This window comes from Lutra lutra, chromosome 5 (genome assembly GCF_902655055.1).
Source record: "Lutra lutra chromosome 5, mLutLut1.2, whole genome shotgun sequence".
Taxonomy (NCBI): domain Eukaryota; kingdom Metazoa; phylum Chordata; class Mammalia; order Carnivora; family Mustelidae; genus Lutra; species Lutra lutra.
The window spans coordinates 126888802-126904154 of NC_062282.1; the positions used below are offsets into that span (position 1 = coordinate 126888802).

The window sequence follows — 15353 nt, forward strand, 5'->3', positions numbered from 1 at the left end:
ATAGAAAGAAGAGGAGTGATAAAATGTGTATATTTTGGAAAGGCTTCCCATGCTGAGAAGTGCTGCAGTATAGCATTCAGCTTTGAAAGAGAAGAACCCTCTGTGTAATCCAAAATGCACCTGAATAATAAGTCTGAGAAATAGTACTTCTGGGACAGTAAGACTGCCATCAGAGGCTACACGAATGTCTCATGTATTTGCATGCTAGTATTTAACTAGTCAAGTCTATTTATGTGAGCTAGAAGACTGGTGATCAAACATGACAGAATTAGTAACCAGCCTAGATGTCCACATGAAAACAGAACCACTTGATATTTCAGAAATAATACATTATCATGAACCCCACAAGGACAACCTCACTTTAAATATGAAGAGTTTAGAAATAGTTCAGTTTTCACTAGGAGATTTTATCCAGGATTTATGGGCCTGGCACTTAATCAGTGGTTTGTCTTAAACTCTTTTGTAATGTGATAATGCCTTTGATGAATTAAGGAAATATTTTCCACTGAGCAAAATTAACGTCAAAAATAAGTTTTCAAGGGTTTTCTTTGGAGATTCTGATTTTCTTTTTCCTCTGCTGTGCTGTTACAGAAATGGAACATCGATCGGTTAAAAAGGCTGGCATTGAGGTCCAGGAAACCAAAGGTTGGTCTCTTATGACTCTGAAACCCAAGCTATTTGTGCTGAATTCTTCTATGGCTCTCACTGCACTTAAAAAATGACCAGACTAAAAATATAATATAATCTAGTAAATCTTCCATAACTTCTACTGTGTACTGAGCCTTTAAACCTGCATGTTGCCACTGTTTTCTCTGATAAATGGAGTGTTGATAATGAGCTCAGATTCACTGATTTCAGATGATAGAAAGTGATTCTGTAACAAGTGGACCAGAGACATTCAGGGAGAAAAAAAGGAAGTCAGTCACTTTAAGAAGTATGTTAACCTCAGGCAAGCGGAAAAATACCATCCAGTATACTGGAAAAGGCCTTCCCTAATGGGCTGTAGTCTAAATGACTAAGTTACTGAGATAGGGGCCTGAAAAGATGAGCTGCTCCCTAAGCTCCAATCTAAGTACCATTTTCCCCCAACATTTACCAAGGGCCATCTAAGTACAAGGCACTATAATGGGCTTAAGGGAAATGAAACTGGGCCTGACTTCAAGAGACTTATAACCTATAAGGAGTGTGTGTGTGTATGTGTTTGTGTGTGTGTATGTGTGTGTGTACATACCTATGCATATATACAAATAAGTATAACTTTAGTATATACTGTCAGGAACGGGAAATGGAATTTAGCTACTGGTAAGCAACCACTGGCTTCCCAGTAGAACTCTTTTCTCCCTTTCCAAGGATCAGTTTATATTTGTACATGTTCTCCTATCTGCAGGGTTTTGACCTGGTCATGTGAAATTAAGAACTCACTAAAAGTGCTCCTAATGTTTAAGTAGCAAAGTGATTCCATTATTAGTTGCTTTACAAATGATTCACCTACATATTAAGACGTAACCCTAGGCTTACTTGTTTTCCTTTCTCGTGAAAGCAGGTGGAAAGAGATGCAGAGAGGCAAGAACCAAGAGGAAGTTTAGGGATTTTATGTAGGTTGAGAGGGGTAAGATAATATTATAATATAAGTGAATAGCAATTGTTTGGCATTTGCAGAGATTCAACCCAGGTGACTCTATTAAGTGACATTCATACCACACCCATAGCAAAGAGTACCTGATCCTCTATTTTTCTATAATTGTTACATATAGAATTATTGGTGAGTTATTTGCTCTCGGAATCAAGATATTATTATTAGTAATCGCTCTCACTTATGGAGCACAATGAGCTATACAAGAATTACTAAGTTAACTCCTTACACCTACCGTGTGATAATTGCTATTATCCCCATTTTATGTACAAGGAAATTGAAGATCAGAATTACTATTGAGATAGTAAGTGGCAAAGCCAGACTTTAAGTCAGTTTGTTTGGCACCAAAGCCTGTGCTCTTAACCACTGTTCTTATGCTACTCAGGAGAGATGAATACCACCAATTCATTTACCATAAGTTCTTCCCAGAGCTACAGATTGGGGATGGTTGAAGTTTACTCTGAGATCTCTGGGATTTCAGAGTGGCCTCAAACCATTTCTGTTTAAATAAATCCCACTAACAAAAAAGAATCCTAGATTATACTGCATGACTCGTTGAGAACAACTCAACCACACTGACCTCTTTTTGCCTGGCCAATAATGAAGGATGAACAGGGTTCTCCCCAGGCCATTTCCTCTATCCTCATTATGCATCGGTGACTGCGTTTGGTTGGAAAACCTCCCAGCCTTGTGGAAGAACACAGGAGTTCAAATAGTAAATGTTCTTGAAGTATCTTGTTATGACGGTCCCGTTTTAATAACTAGAAATATCCAGATGCAAATGGTTTCTTCCAGTCCTCTTTGAACCCATATGACTCTCATTAAGTCTTTCTTTTTTTAAGATGATTTTCTTGTTACAGAAAGGAATAAAAATCATGCTAAATCCGCAGAAGTTTGTCTTTTATCACAATCTGGAAGCTTAACTTAAACCACTTCTTACAAAAGAGAAGGAGAAACATCCCAGATTTAACAGCCTTATAAATTTCCAACTTTGAGCAACCTCTGATGACACTTGCCTCCACTGTGAATGGTCACAGAACTGATGAATTATAACAGTGTTTTGGAACCAGTGTTGTGTTCACAAGGAGGTGCAGGGATAAGAGAATTTGTGATGATCAAAAACCTAGGAAAAGGATTTTCAAATAAAGTTGGTAGGGACCAACACATATGCCAATGTCCCACCAAAATCATAGCCTTCACTCCTCCCTCCCCAAAATAAAAGATGATGACGGTGAGTCAGTCTCAATAAAACAAAAAGAAACTCCCTAGTGCAGTTAGTAGCTTAGGCCTTATAGAGAACAACATATTATAGGGGAAGCACATGGCATTAAAGAAAAAAAAGGGGGGGAAGGAGGGAGGGAAGAGAAGAAGGAAGGAAAGAGAAAGTAATCTCATTGGTGCTATATGCACTTTCCCTGTTACTTGCTAGTAGGCCATCTAAGATCTTCAGCCTTCAGTTCTGTCTGTAATGAACTAGGTAGTAATTGCTGGGTTCGTGTATTAAGAATGTCTCTCCTTTACTGTCTGAGTTATTCGAATTCCCACTGGTCTCTGGACTTCTCCCCCTCTCTCCAGGGGAAAGAAATAGGCCCATGCTTCTATGTGTGAGCTCACAGAAGAATATACCTAGCTTCCCTGTCTAAATTCAGTGCTTAAAGAAGGGGGGGGGGGGGGGGAAAAACTTCCTATACATCTGCTTTTCAAAATTATATTTATTTCCAAGTATCTATAAGGATACCAGAAGAGCTTGTTTGAAGACATTGTTTTCAGTGGAATATGGCTGGCATCTTAGATGATAGAAAACGTCATATGAGGCACTCTACCTTCCAGAAGCCCTGGGTTCTAGCCAACGTTAGAGTTCCTTCATCAGGGATGCTCCAACTTAAAGAATTTAATTTTTAATTAAAGAATTTTTAATTAAAGAATTTCAGATAAGAGAAAAAGTGGAAGAATTTTGAATTATTAATGCTTTGAATGAAATTCCTAGAATCGTAAATCATAACTATTTGTCAGACTTTTTACTCCACTTATAAAGGTTCCTGAGAAAGAGCAACAATATTGCTTTTTTTTTTTTTTTTTAAGACTGGGAAATTTAAACTTTTTATGCTCTTTCTTTAAAATGTAGAGTATCTTTGAAAAATCTAAGCGTACTTCAGTGGGTTTCAAAAGTGAGAATGTTCAAGTATTTTTAGTAGATGACACTACTAAACCAGGAGAACCAGGAGTGTCGGAATCAAGAATTTCTAAAGTGCAGAGTGTGTACCTTAGCAAGTTCATTACCGCCTTACCGCCTTCTCAGTACGCTCTCTGTGAATGCTAAACCAATTCCGTTAGTCTGCCACCTGCTTCCTAGTTCTTATTTCCTTTTACTGGAGCCCAGTCCTAGCTCTGCCTCCTAAAGGAAACTAGATATCCTCTGGTACAGTCATTGTCTTTGGTGTAGGTAAACCACTAATGACAAAAATGCTATAATTCCTCTGGTTTTAGTCACCTTCCTCTAGAAACAAATCCTTTCAAGACAATGAGTTTTTTACTACCAAGCTACACCTTTGTTCTATTTTTTAATCCTATCGTCTATTTATTGTTACTTTCCTACAGCAGTATAGAAGGAGCTTAAATAAAACAGAACAATTTGCATGTCTCTTCCACAGTAATAAAGAAAAAGACACAACAGTTCGTGGGCAGGGAGAGTGAGAATCAAACTTAACATTCCTCTTGGAAACAGCTCTAGACAGGTTAAATGTAAGCCATCTAAATCTATAAACCAATCCTTTTCCTTCTCTCCTGCTGAAGTTTCAAGAGCCACTCCAGTGGACACAGAAGAGAAATAATGGTCTGCCCTTCACCATACTGTAGGGAAGGAAATGAGGACTATGAAGCCACTGTAAAATGGTGATACTAACAGTGCCTACCCATAGGCTTGGTGTAATGATTAAATGAGAATATTGCCTGAAACAGTGCAAGTGCTCAGGAGATATCATTGAGACCATGACGGAACAACATGGAAGTAAAAACTGGGACCTGCCATGTGTGTGCATCACAAATTGTGTTTATAGTGTCTTGAGTAGTTTGAGAAATGCTTCCTTGGAGAAATGTCCAGGAAGTGGACATTTCTAATGATAAACATTAACCCAAGATTTTCTGATAGTGTTAAACCACCTATTCCTGCCACTTGGTCAGAAGTTCCCGGGGCACCTGGGTGGCTCAGTGGGTTAAGCCGCTGCCTTCAGCTCAGGTCATGATCCCAGGGGTCCTGGGGTCGAGTCCCGCATCGGGCTCTCTGCTCAGCGGGAAGCCTGCTTCCCTTCCTCTCTCTCTGCCTGCCTCTCTGCCTACTTGTGATCTCTGTCTGTCAAATAAATAAATAAAAAATCTTTAAAAAAAAAAAAAAAAAAGAAGTTCCCTGAGGCCATGTGATACACTCTGTATCGTAGGGCAGAAGGGCACACAAAACTGAACTTCCAGAAATCTTGTGAGCCTTTGGGCAAACATGTGGTTGTAACTGCTGGCCTTGGCACACTAGGGTTTTTGTACGAGTACACGTGTGTGCTTCAGGAGGGCAAGAACATCGCAAGGCTCAACCTCATTTTCAAGTCAGTAGTTATTAAAATCCCTGAGGCAGCTTATATGGTGTCATTGTATCAGTTCCCAAAAAGCACTGTCGGCCCAATATCTGCCCAATGCTGGTCAATATCAGAGAATTGTTCTATAAACTATTTTCATCAACAACAATAGGATATACCATACATCTGTGTACCCTCATGGCTTGCTGGGAGCTGTATAAAAGAAACTGAAAAGGTTATTTTTCCAGTTTGTAATCCTAGAGTTAATGTGTGCAACTATGCATGTGACGTCCCAGTAATTCATTGAACATTAACAAGATTCAAAAACTTCAGAGTCAAGGAAAGAGATTTCTTAAGCACCTTCTCTAAGATAAGCATTTACACTCAACAGTTTTACGAAGGAGGTGTTTTTTTATCGTCACAGTTCTACAGATGAGGTTGCAAAGGCCCAGACCATTTAAGTAACTTGCCCAAAGTTACACCGCTAGTTCTGTAGGTGAGCTGGGATTTCAGTTCAGATTTATGTGACTCCAGTACGCACACCAGTTCTTTGCCCTGCGCCATTGCTGCCTGTTAATTTCAACCTTGAAAAAAAAATGCAAAAGGAAGATACCTATTTTATGGAATTCTAGCTCAAGAGGAAACAAAGGGCAAACTCAAAGAAAACCAATTGAGAGGTACAAAACCACTGAGTGGAAAGTACTAATCACAGCAGTTAATTGTGGCCTGGTAGCTTGGTAGATTCAGATACTGAAATGTGAACCCCCACATGCATTGACCTCAACAAGTTCTTTATGAGCAGTTGTTGATTTGCCTGGGTAGGGGTGGGTGGGAGGGTTTTGGAGTCTTTGAGTCAGTTGAATATTGTGAACTCTTCTTTCCCCGAAGAATCCGAGGCAGTTGTTGAAACCAAAATGGAGAACAAACCCGCCTCCACAGAGTTGCAGAAGATGCAAGAGAAACAGAAACTGATCAAAGAGCCGGGCTTGGGAGTGCCCATTGTTCTCATTACAACCCTTCTGGTTATTCCGGTGGTTGTCCTGCTGGCCATTGCCTTATATATTCGGTGGAAAAAATCAAAGGCCTTTGGAGGCAAGTAAAATGAAACCCTTGAACTTGGAACCTACCTTTGAAAGAGTGTTTGGCCTGATTATCTTCAGAGTCTTGTCGTGATTTTTTTCAGTGTTTTTTTTTTTTTTTTAAGTGCTCTCTGCCTTTTTTGGTGTTATTATGTATGTTCCATATATTGTCTGCAGTTAGTATCATAGTAGGAAAATATCTGAAGCCTCAGAAATTTGGATAGTTAGATTAAAATATAACCTTTAATACTGCCTTTTAGCAACTGGTGTAAGCCCAGTTAATGTCTCCATACAAAACTGTGCAGATAAGTAGTCAGTATAAATTAGGGTCAGGAAGGAGTAGATCCTTGGTGTTAGAAACAGGCCCACTTCTTAAAATACCTGAGTCAGGCATTTGGGAGTTGTCTTTTCCCCTACTAGTCCTGGCTTTAGCTCCTAGCTGCATGACCTTGGGCAAGTTACTTAATCTTCCCAAGCCATAGTTTCCTCACCTACAAAGTGGGAATAAAAAAACTCAGGAGATTGTGTGAGGATTAAATGAAATAATAAACATAAAGCATTTATCATAGTCTCTGTCACATTGTAAGTGCTCAGTTAATACCACCAATGATTACGAGGAACAGTCATTGATAATAAAGGACAAAAGTCCTAAGAAGTCATGGAGGATACCTGTCTTGAACCTCAACTTTCTCCAGAAACCAGCTATTTCTATAATACACCATTTGGTAGTTTTTAAATAGGCACAAGTCGGGCCATCAGCCTTCCTTTACCAAACAAGGCACGGTCCAGTACTGGAGTCAATATTTTATGAAATCATCATCATTGTATAGGACCCAGGAGCTGAATTCCTTTCGAGACATTCAGATAAACAAAGAAATAATCCAACCCAAGATTCTCACCTCTCAGGAGCCGTCTCTTGGCTCCATCCTCAGGTCCTAAGGCAAGAGTCTACAGCTGCGTCTAGGAAGGAATCCATGGGCCAGGGTGGGAGCAGCATTTGATCAAGAAATAGCATCTGATTCTATTTCAGGCCAAAGCGACCGTGGCAGGGATTCAGTGCCCATGGCAAAGCCCTGACACAGAAAAGGACAGAGAAACAAAAAACAGAGGAATTCATTTAATAAGTGGTGAAAGCAAATTTTTCTAGGACTGGTTTGCTTTTCATCTGCAATCGATAAAGCTCTGCAAAAAAATACAGTTAACTCTTCAAAAAAGAACTTTTGAGCCCCTGTTAAGGGTATGGTACTGCGGTGAGCAGGGGGCAAAGACAAACACAGCCATTGTCTTCACGGAGTTAGATGGAAGCTTCTGAAAGCAAGAATCCCCCATGTTTGCTTGTTTACCCATGTATCCTCAGCTAAAGTAACACTTCCTGGCTCTCGGGCTTTGATAAATAGTCATTGAAAAAAAGACTGAATCAATAAATGGAGCTCCCAGAAGAGATGACACATAAAAAACAAGATGACATAGAAAGGTAACGATAGACGGTGGTAAGTGCAGTAATAAGTACACAGAGGATCAGGAACACACAGGGCCCAGGGGCAAGTAGCCGGCCTGTTGGCCATCCACCCACACTGGAGGGAGTGGCTGGGGAGTCGGGAAGGCTTGGCCTCTCCTCTTTGCTGTTAAGCACCCGGGACATGGCACTCCTACAGAACACTGAGTTCGAAGGAGGGTGTTGGGAAGGCAGAGACCCAGGTCACACCGTATGAAATTACCATTCCTCAATCATGTTTTATTTAGAAAAATTGCAGTTTTATATGGTTCCATCTAATACATTTAATTCTAAAAGTAGGTCAGCCTCTCACCCTCTTGCAGCATTTGTTCCGGATAGAGCTTGTCCAACCCGTGAGAATTTTTAGTAGCCCTCATCAAAGACCTTCCATATTTATTCAGCCTGTACTTTGCATGTCAGCTCCACAACAGACACCGTGCTAGGCACAGGGATACAAAGCCAGCTAAGGACTGCCCTGCATCCTCATCGAACTTACAGTCTTATTTTTTTGGCTTTCTAACAGTCTTAGCAGAGTCTTCCCTTCTTCCCTGTTTCTCTCCACACTCACTCTTAACGACGTTTCCGCTGTCATCTGCTTGCTAGCCTTTTTCACGATGCTGCCTCTACTCCTGGCTAGGGACTTCACAGGAGAACCCCGAGCCTCACTTCCATGACCACAACCCTGAAGGGGGCAGCCCTTCAGGGAAGCCAGGATGAAAAGTGCAGAGATAGAGAATGAAAATGAAGTCGGCTGAGAGTCCTGGCCCACCCCCACCCTCCCAATAAAGAAGGAAAGTCCGTCCTTCATGGAGATGGGCAGTGCCATTTCAACTTTATGGCTGAAAATATTCAGGTCCTTGCCTTCAGTTAAGTCTTTTATAAAAAAAAGAAATGATCTACACGGATCCAAAGCTTTCTCAAGCAGGACAGGTTGTGTTCTTAATGGAAAGACTAAAGCCAAAGACAAACACTCCTAAGTTATAATAATCAGAGTTTCCAAATTATTATAAATTCTTGGTAATTTAATCTTGTCCTAAGAAAAAGTGACTAATATTTATTGAGCACGTACTGTATGTGTACCAGGCACGGTTCTAAGCACTTCACATGGAGTATCCCGTCTAAACCTGGCAGATAGGTAGGGATCATCATTAATCCCTGTTTTCTCTGAGGAGAAAACCGAGACTCAGAGAAGCAACTTACTGAGACTGCACAGGCTGTGAAGACACGGGCAGGAGTCAAACCCAGCTCTGGCCCTTAGATACTATCACAAGAATATATTGCCTTTCTTCCCCCCTTAGAATTGCATACAGACAAGAGCCAGGCCTTGTTTTTAATTGTCTATGAATTCCTGATTTTGTTTTGAAAGTTGAACCCGTGGTTGAGGAGGGCGATTGGGACTCATTTTGAAATGTGCCATCTCTTTCTAGCAGATTCTGAACACAAACTTGAGGCAAGTTCAGGAAGAGTACTCGGAAGACTTAGAGGTATGTCTGTGACCTTTCAGAATCCTTCACATTTGGCTCACAGTCAACAAGCTCATGTCCTTTATAGAGCAAGGAGATATTTCTTATTTTCTCTCGGAAAATTAAACTCCTCATGTGCAGCACAGTAATGTTCAGTGCAGAATGCAAACCATCAACTAAAACCAAAGCATGTGGCTCTGGTAGCAGATTTCCGAGTTTCAGTTTTTTCTGCTTTGCCTTTCTGTATCATCTAATTTTCTTCGCCTGTCTTTTATCTGGCTTCATTTGTCTTCAGTAAATTTTCTGTCACTCCTGTCGGCCTGTCAGTGCTTGTCGTAGTGAAGATGACCTTTTCATAGTCATTGAAATGAAGAGCTCCTTGAGGGATGCCAGTTCCAGAGATCCTGAAAAATGAATCTGAAGTAGTCCTACAGAAACACATATATAATCCTGGGGAGCTTTTTTATTTATTTTATTTTACTTTTATTTTATTTTATTTTATTTTATTTTATTTTATTTTTTAAAGGCTTTATTTATTTATTTGAGAGAAAGAGAAAGAGGGAAAAGCAGACTCCCTGTTGAGCAAAGGGCTGACACAGGGCTCGATCCCAGGACCCTGGGATCATGACCTGAGCTGAAGGCAGACGCTTAACCGACTGAGCAAGCCACCCAGGTGCCCCTTTCTTATTTATTTTAATAAATGTGTGGAGTAATATCTTCCTGACCCTATAGAATAAGTATCTCTCTGTCACATTTTTGTTTTGCTTTGTTTTTTACTAATATCTACCCTTTGGCATTATAACTTATAATTTATCATTTAAGAATCTAAAAGAAGGGGCACCTGGGTGGCTCCATGGATTAAAGCCTCTGCCTTTGGCTCAGGTCATGATCTGAGGGTCCTGGGATCGAGCCCCACATCGGGCTCTCTGCTTGTCGGGGAGCCTGCTTCGCCCTCTCCCTCTGCCTGCCTGTCTGCCTAACTTGTGATCTCTCTCTCTCTCTCTGTCAAATAAATAAATAAAATCTTTTAAAAAAATGTTTAAAAAAAAAAAGAATCCACAAAAAGACAGAGAATCATTTGTGCAAACTTGACCTCAGTTCCATGTCATTGTGTGCTTTCTTCAGGAAAGGGCAGTGGAGGCTTAAACCTTGGAAATTTCTTCGCAAGCCGGAAGAGCTACAGCCGGAAAGGGTTTGACCGCCTTAGCACCGAGGGAAGCGACCAAGAGAAAGACGAGGATGATGGAAGTGAGTCCGAAGAGGAGTACTCCGCACCTCTGCCTGCACCCTCGCTGTCTTCCTCCTGAAAACCCGTCTTTGATTTAGGTTCACGAGATTTTCCAAGAACGCCAGATTCCTTTCCCTTTAGCACGTTTAGGGTTTTGCGTATTTAACTGTAAACTGTACTAGTCTGTGTGGGACTGGACACATTTTATTTCCTTTGTTTTGATTGAGTTGGCTTCTGTTTCTAGTTGAGGAGTTTCCTAAAAGTTCATAACAGTGCCATTGTCCTTCTATGAACATAGACTAGAGAAACGGTCCTCTTCTTCCATCACACTACTAATTTAATGATGGAAGGTTTGCTCATTTACATTTTCGAGACTCTTCTGTAGATGTAAATAACCCTTTTCTCTGCTTGAACACAGTATTTTCCCAATAGCACTTCCATTGCCGATGTCTGTCTTTGGTGCCTTTCCTGTTCAGCATTCTCAGCCTGTGGCAGTAAAGAGAAACTTTGTGCTACATGAGGACAAAGCTGCTAAATCTCCTTCTATTTTTTTAAAATCACTAACATTATATTGCAATGAGGGAAAGAAAAAAGTCTCTATTTAAATTCATTTTTTAATTTTCTTCTTCAGTTGGTGTGTTTTTGGGATGTCTTATTTTTAGATGGTTACACTGTTAGAACACTATTTTCAGAATCTGAATGTAATTTGTGTAATAAAGTGTTTTCAGAGCATTAGCTGTCAGAGTGTATTTTGGAATTTTTGCATACTTGGAGGGTTTTGTATACAACTTTTGTAATAATTACACAAACCACAGATACAGTGAAAACTACTCAATGTCTTCACAGAAAGAAATGTGTTGTATTGTATTAAAATGAAGCTGATATTTTGTTATATGGCTGATATAAATTAAAAGCCAGCAATCAGACTTTACATACATGTGTAAAGCAAGGTTCTCTTTTAAAATTCAAAGAGGGGTTTTGCCTGTATATCAATCAGGAGGTAAATTATTTAATAAAAGGTGATCTAGCTAAGAGGAAGGCTGTGTCTCAAATTACATAAGCAAATGAGTCCATCAGTGTAGGTTACCACGAATAGTTTTCTTTTTAAAGAATAATTTCATCAGATTCCCAGGTGTTCATGGGAATACTCATCTTACAGTGACTACCAATTATTTATTTATTTTTTATTGACATATAATGTATTATTTGCTTCAGGGGTACAGGTCTGTGAATCATCCGTGTAACACAATACACAGCACTCACCATAGCACATACCCTCCCCAGTCTCCATCACCCAGCCACCCTATCCCTCCCACCCTCCTCCCCTCCAGCAACCATCAGTTTGTTTCTTGAGATTAAGAGTCTCTTATGGTTTGTCTCCCTCCCCGGTCCCATCTTGTTTTGTTTTTCCCTCCCTTCTCCCCACGATCCCCCGCCCTGCCTTTCAAATTCCTTATATCAGAAAGATCTTATGATAATTGTCTTTCTCTGATTGACTTATTGCACTTAGCATAATACCCCCTAGTTCCGTCCATGTCGTTGCAAATGGCAAGATTTCATTTTTTTATGGCTGTATAATTTTTTATGGCTGTATAATATATATATATAATATATATATATCCATGTCGTTGCAAATGGAAAGAGTTCATTTATTTATGGCTGTATTATATATATATATATATATATGTATATATATATATATATCACATCTTTATCCTTCATCTGTTGATGGACATCTAGGCTCTTCCCATAGTTTGGCTATTGTAGACATTGCTATTATAAACATTGGGTTGCACATGCCCCTTCAGATCACCACATCTGAATTTTTTTTTTAAAGATTTTATTTATTTGACAGAGAGATCACAAGTAGGCAGAGAGGCAGGCAAAGAGAGAAGGAAGCAGGCTCTCTGCCTAGCAGAGAGCCCAACACGGGGCTCGATCCCAGGACCCTGAGACCACGACCCGAGCTGAAAGCAGATGCTTAACCCACTGAGCCACCCAGGTGCCCCACTACATTTGAAACTTTAGGGTAAATACCCAGTAGTGCGATTGCTGGGTCATAGGGTAGCTCTATTTTCATCTTTTTGAAGAACCTCCATACTGTTTTCCAGAGTGGCTGCACCAGCTTGCATTCCCACCAACAGTGTAGGAGGGTTCCCCTTTCTGTGTATCCTCGCCAACACCCATAGCTGCCTGACTGGTTAATTTTAACCATTCTGACTGGTGTGAGGTGGTATCTCACTGTAGTTTGTTTGTTTGTTGTTTGTTTGTTTTTAAGAAATCATCCTTTATTTTTATTTTATTTATTTATTTAAAAGATTTTATTTATTTATTTGACAGAGAAAATGAGAGAGAGAACACATGAGTGGAGAAAGGTCAGTGGGAGAAGCAGACTCCCTGCCGAGCAGGAAGCCCGATGTGGGACTCAATCCTGGGACTCCAGGATCATGACCTGAGCCAAAGGCAGTTGCCCAACCAACTGAGCCACCCAGGCAGCCCTTCACTGTAGTTTTGATTTGTATTTCCCTGATGCCAAGTGATGTTGAGCACTTTTTCATGTGTCTGTTGGCCATTTGGATGTCTTTGCTGTAATGTCTGTTCATGTCCTCTGCCCATTTCTTGATTGGATTATTTGTTTTGTGGGTGTTGAGTTTGAAAAGTTCTTTATAGATTTTGGATACTAGCCCTTTATCTGATATGTCATTTGCATATATTTTCTCCCATCTGTCGGTTGTCTTTTGGTTTTGGTTTTGTTTTTAAAGATTTTATTTACTTATTAGTCAGAGAGAGAGAGAGAGAGCACAGGCAGACAGAATGGCAGGCAGAGGCAGAGGGTGAAGCAGGCTCCCTGCCGAGCAAGGAGCCCGATGTGGGACTCAATCCCAGGTTGCTGGGATCATGACCTGAGCCGAAGGCAGCCGCTTAACCAACTGAGCCACCCGGGCGTCCCTGTCTTTTGGTTTTGTTGACTGTTTCCTTTGCTGTGCAGAAGCTTTTGATCCTGATGAAGTCCCAGTAGTTCATTTTTGCCCTTGCTTCCCTTGCCTTTGGTGATGTTTCTAGGAAGAAGTTGCTGTGGCTGAAATTGAAGAGGTTGCTGCCTGTGTTCCCCTCAAGGAAAAGGATTTCTGTCTCACATGGAGATCTTTCATCCATTTTGAGTCTATTTTTGTGTGTGGTGTAAGGAAATGGTCCAGTTTCATTTTTCTGCATGTGGCTGTCCAATTTTCCCAACACAATTTATTGACGAGATTGTCTTTTTTCCATTGGGCATTCTTTCCTGCTTTGTCGAAGATTAGTTGACTGTAGAGTTGAGGGTCTGTTTCTGGGCTCTCTATTCTGTTCCATTGATCTATGTGTCTGTTTTTGTGCCAGTCTTGATGTCTTGATGATTAATGCTTTGTAACAGTGTTTGAAGTCTGGAATTGTGATGCCGCCAACTTTGGCTTTCTTTTTCAACATTCTTCTGGCTACTGGGGGTCTTTTCCGGTTCCACAGAAATTTTAGGATTATTTGTTCCATTTCTTTCAAAAAAAATTGATGGTAATTTGATAGGGATTGAATTAAATGTGTAGATTGCTTTAGATAGCATAGGCATTTTCATAATATTTGTTCTTCCAATTCATGAGCATGGAACGCTTTTCCATTTCTTTGTGTCTTCCTCAATTTCTTTCATGAGTATTTTATAGTTTTCTGAGTAGAGATTCTTTGCCTCTTTGGTTAGGTTTATTCCTAGGTATCTTATGGTTTGGGGTGCAATTGTAAATGGGATGGACTCTTTAATTTCTCTTTCTTCTGTCTCGCTATTTGTGTATAGAAATGCAACTGATTTCTGTGCATTGATTTTATATCCTGACACTTTACTGAATTCCTGTATGAGTTCCAGCAGTTTTGGAGTGGAGTCTTTCGGGTTTTCCACATAAAGTATCATATCATCTGCAAAGAGTGAGAGTTTGACTTCTTCTTTGTCAATTCAGATGCCTTTTATTTCTTTTTGTTGTCTGATTGCTGAGGCTAGAACTTCTAGTACTATGTTGAATAGAGTGGTGGGAGTGGACATCCCTGCCGTGTTCCTGACCTTAGGGAGAAAGCTGTTTTTCCCCATTAGAATGATATTCGTTGTGTATTTTTCATAGATGGCTTTGATGATATTGAGGTTTGTACCCTCTATCCTACACTATGTCGAGTTTTGATCAAAAAAGGAAGCTGTACTTTGTCAAATGCTTTTTCAGCATCATCTTGAGAGTATCATATGGTTCTTGTTCTTTCTTTTGTATTGTATCACATTGATTAATTTGTGGATGTTGAACCAAACTTGCAGCCCAGGAATAAATCCCACTTAGTTGTGGTGAATAATCCTTTTAATGTACTGTTGGATCTTATTGGCTAGTATTTTGGTGAGAATTTTTGCAACTGTGTTCATCAAGGATATTGGTATGTAATTGGTATGTAATTTTTGATGGGGTCTTTGTCTGGTTTTGGAATCAAAGTAATGCTGGCCTCATCAAATGAGTTTGGAAGTTTTCCTTCCATTTCTATTTTTCGGAACAGTCTCAGGAGAATAGGTATTAATTCTTCTTTAAATGCTTGGTAGAATTCCCGTGGGAAGCCGTCTGGCCCTGGGCTCTTCTTTGTTGGGAGATTTTTGATGACTGCTTCAATCTCCTTACTGGTTATGGGTCTGTTCAGGTTTTCTATTTCTCTCTGGTTCAGTTTTGGTAGTTTATGTGTCTCTAGGAATGCATCCATTTCTTCCAGATTGTCAGATTTTCTGGTGAATAGTTGCTCATAAAATGTTCATTTAATTGTTTGTATTTCTTTGGATGTTGGTTTTGATCTGTACTTTCTCATTCATGATTTTATTAATTTTATTAATTTGGGTCCTTTCTCTT

The 15353-nt window shown here is 40.0% G+C and overlaps 1 protein-coding gene across 19 annotated transcripts in view; it reads left to right on the forward strand.

Moving 5' to 3' along the window:
* The window catches only part of PAM (peptidylglycine alpha-amidating monooxygenase), a 158380-nt gene extending 147184 nt beyond the window's left edge, over window positions 1-11196 (forward strand). For 4 of the 19 annotated variants that reach the window (XM_047731699.1, XM_047731711.1, XM_047731702.1 and 1 more), the window contains 4 exons: window positions 592-645; window positions 6085-6288; window positions 9198-9254; window positions 10359-11196. In XM_047731699.1, coding sequence (XP_047587655.1) covers window positions 592-645; window positions 6085-6288; window positions 9198-9254; window positions 10359-10540 — 497 coding nt within the window. In that variant the 3' untranslated portion in view covers window positions 10541-11196. The remainder of the gene's footprint in view (window positions 1-591; window positions 646-6084; window positions 6289-9197; window positions 9255-10358) is intronic. The other 15 variants (XM_047731700.1, XM_047731704.1, XM_047731715.1 and 12 more) reach the window with 5 other exon arrangements.
* Window positions 11197-15353: the final 4157 nt, after the last annotated feature.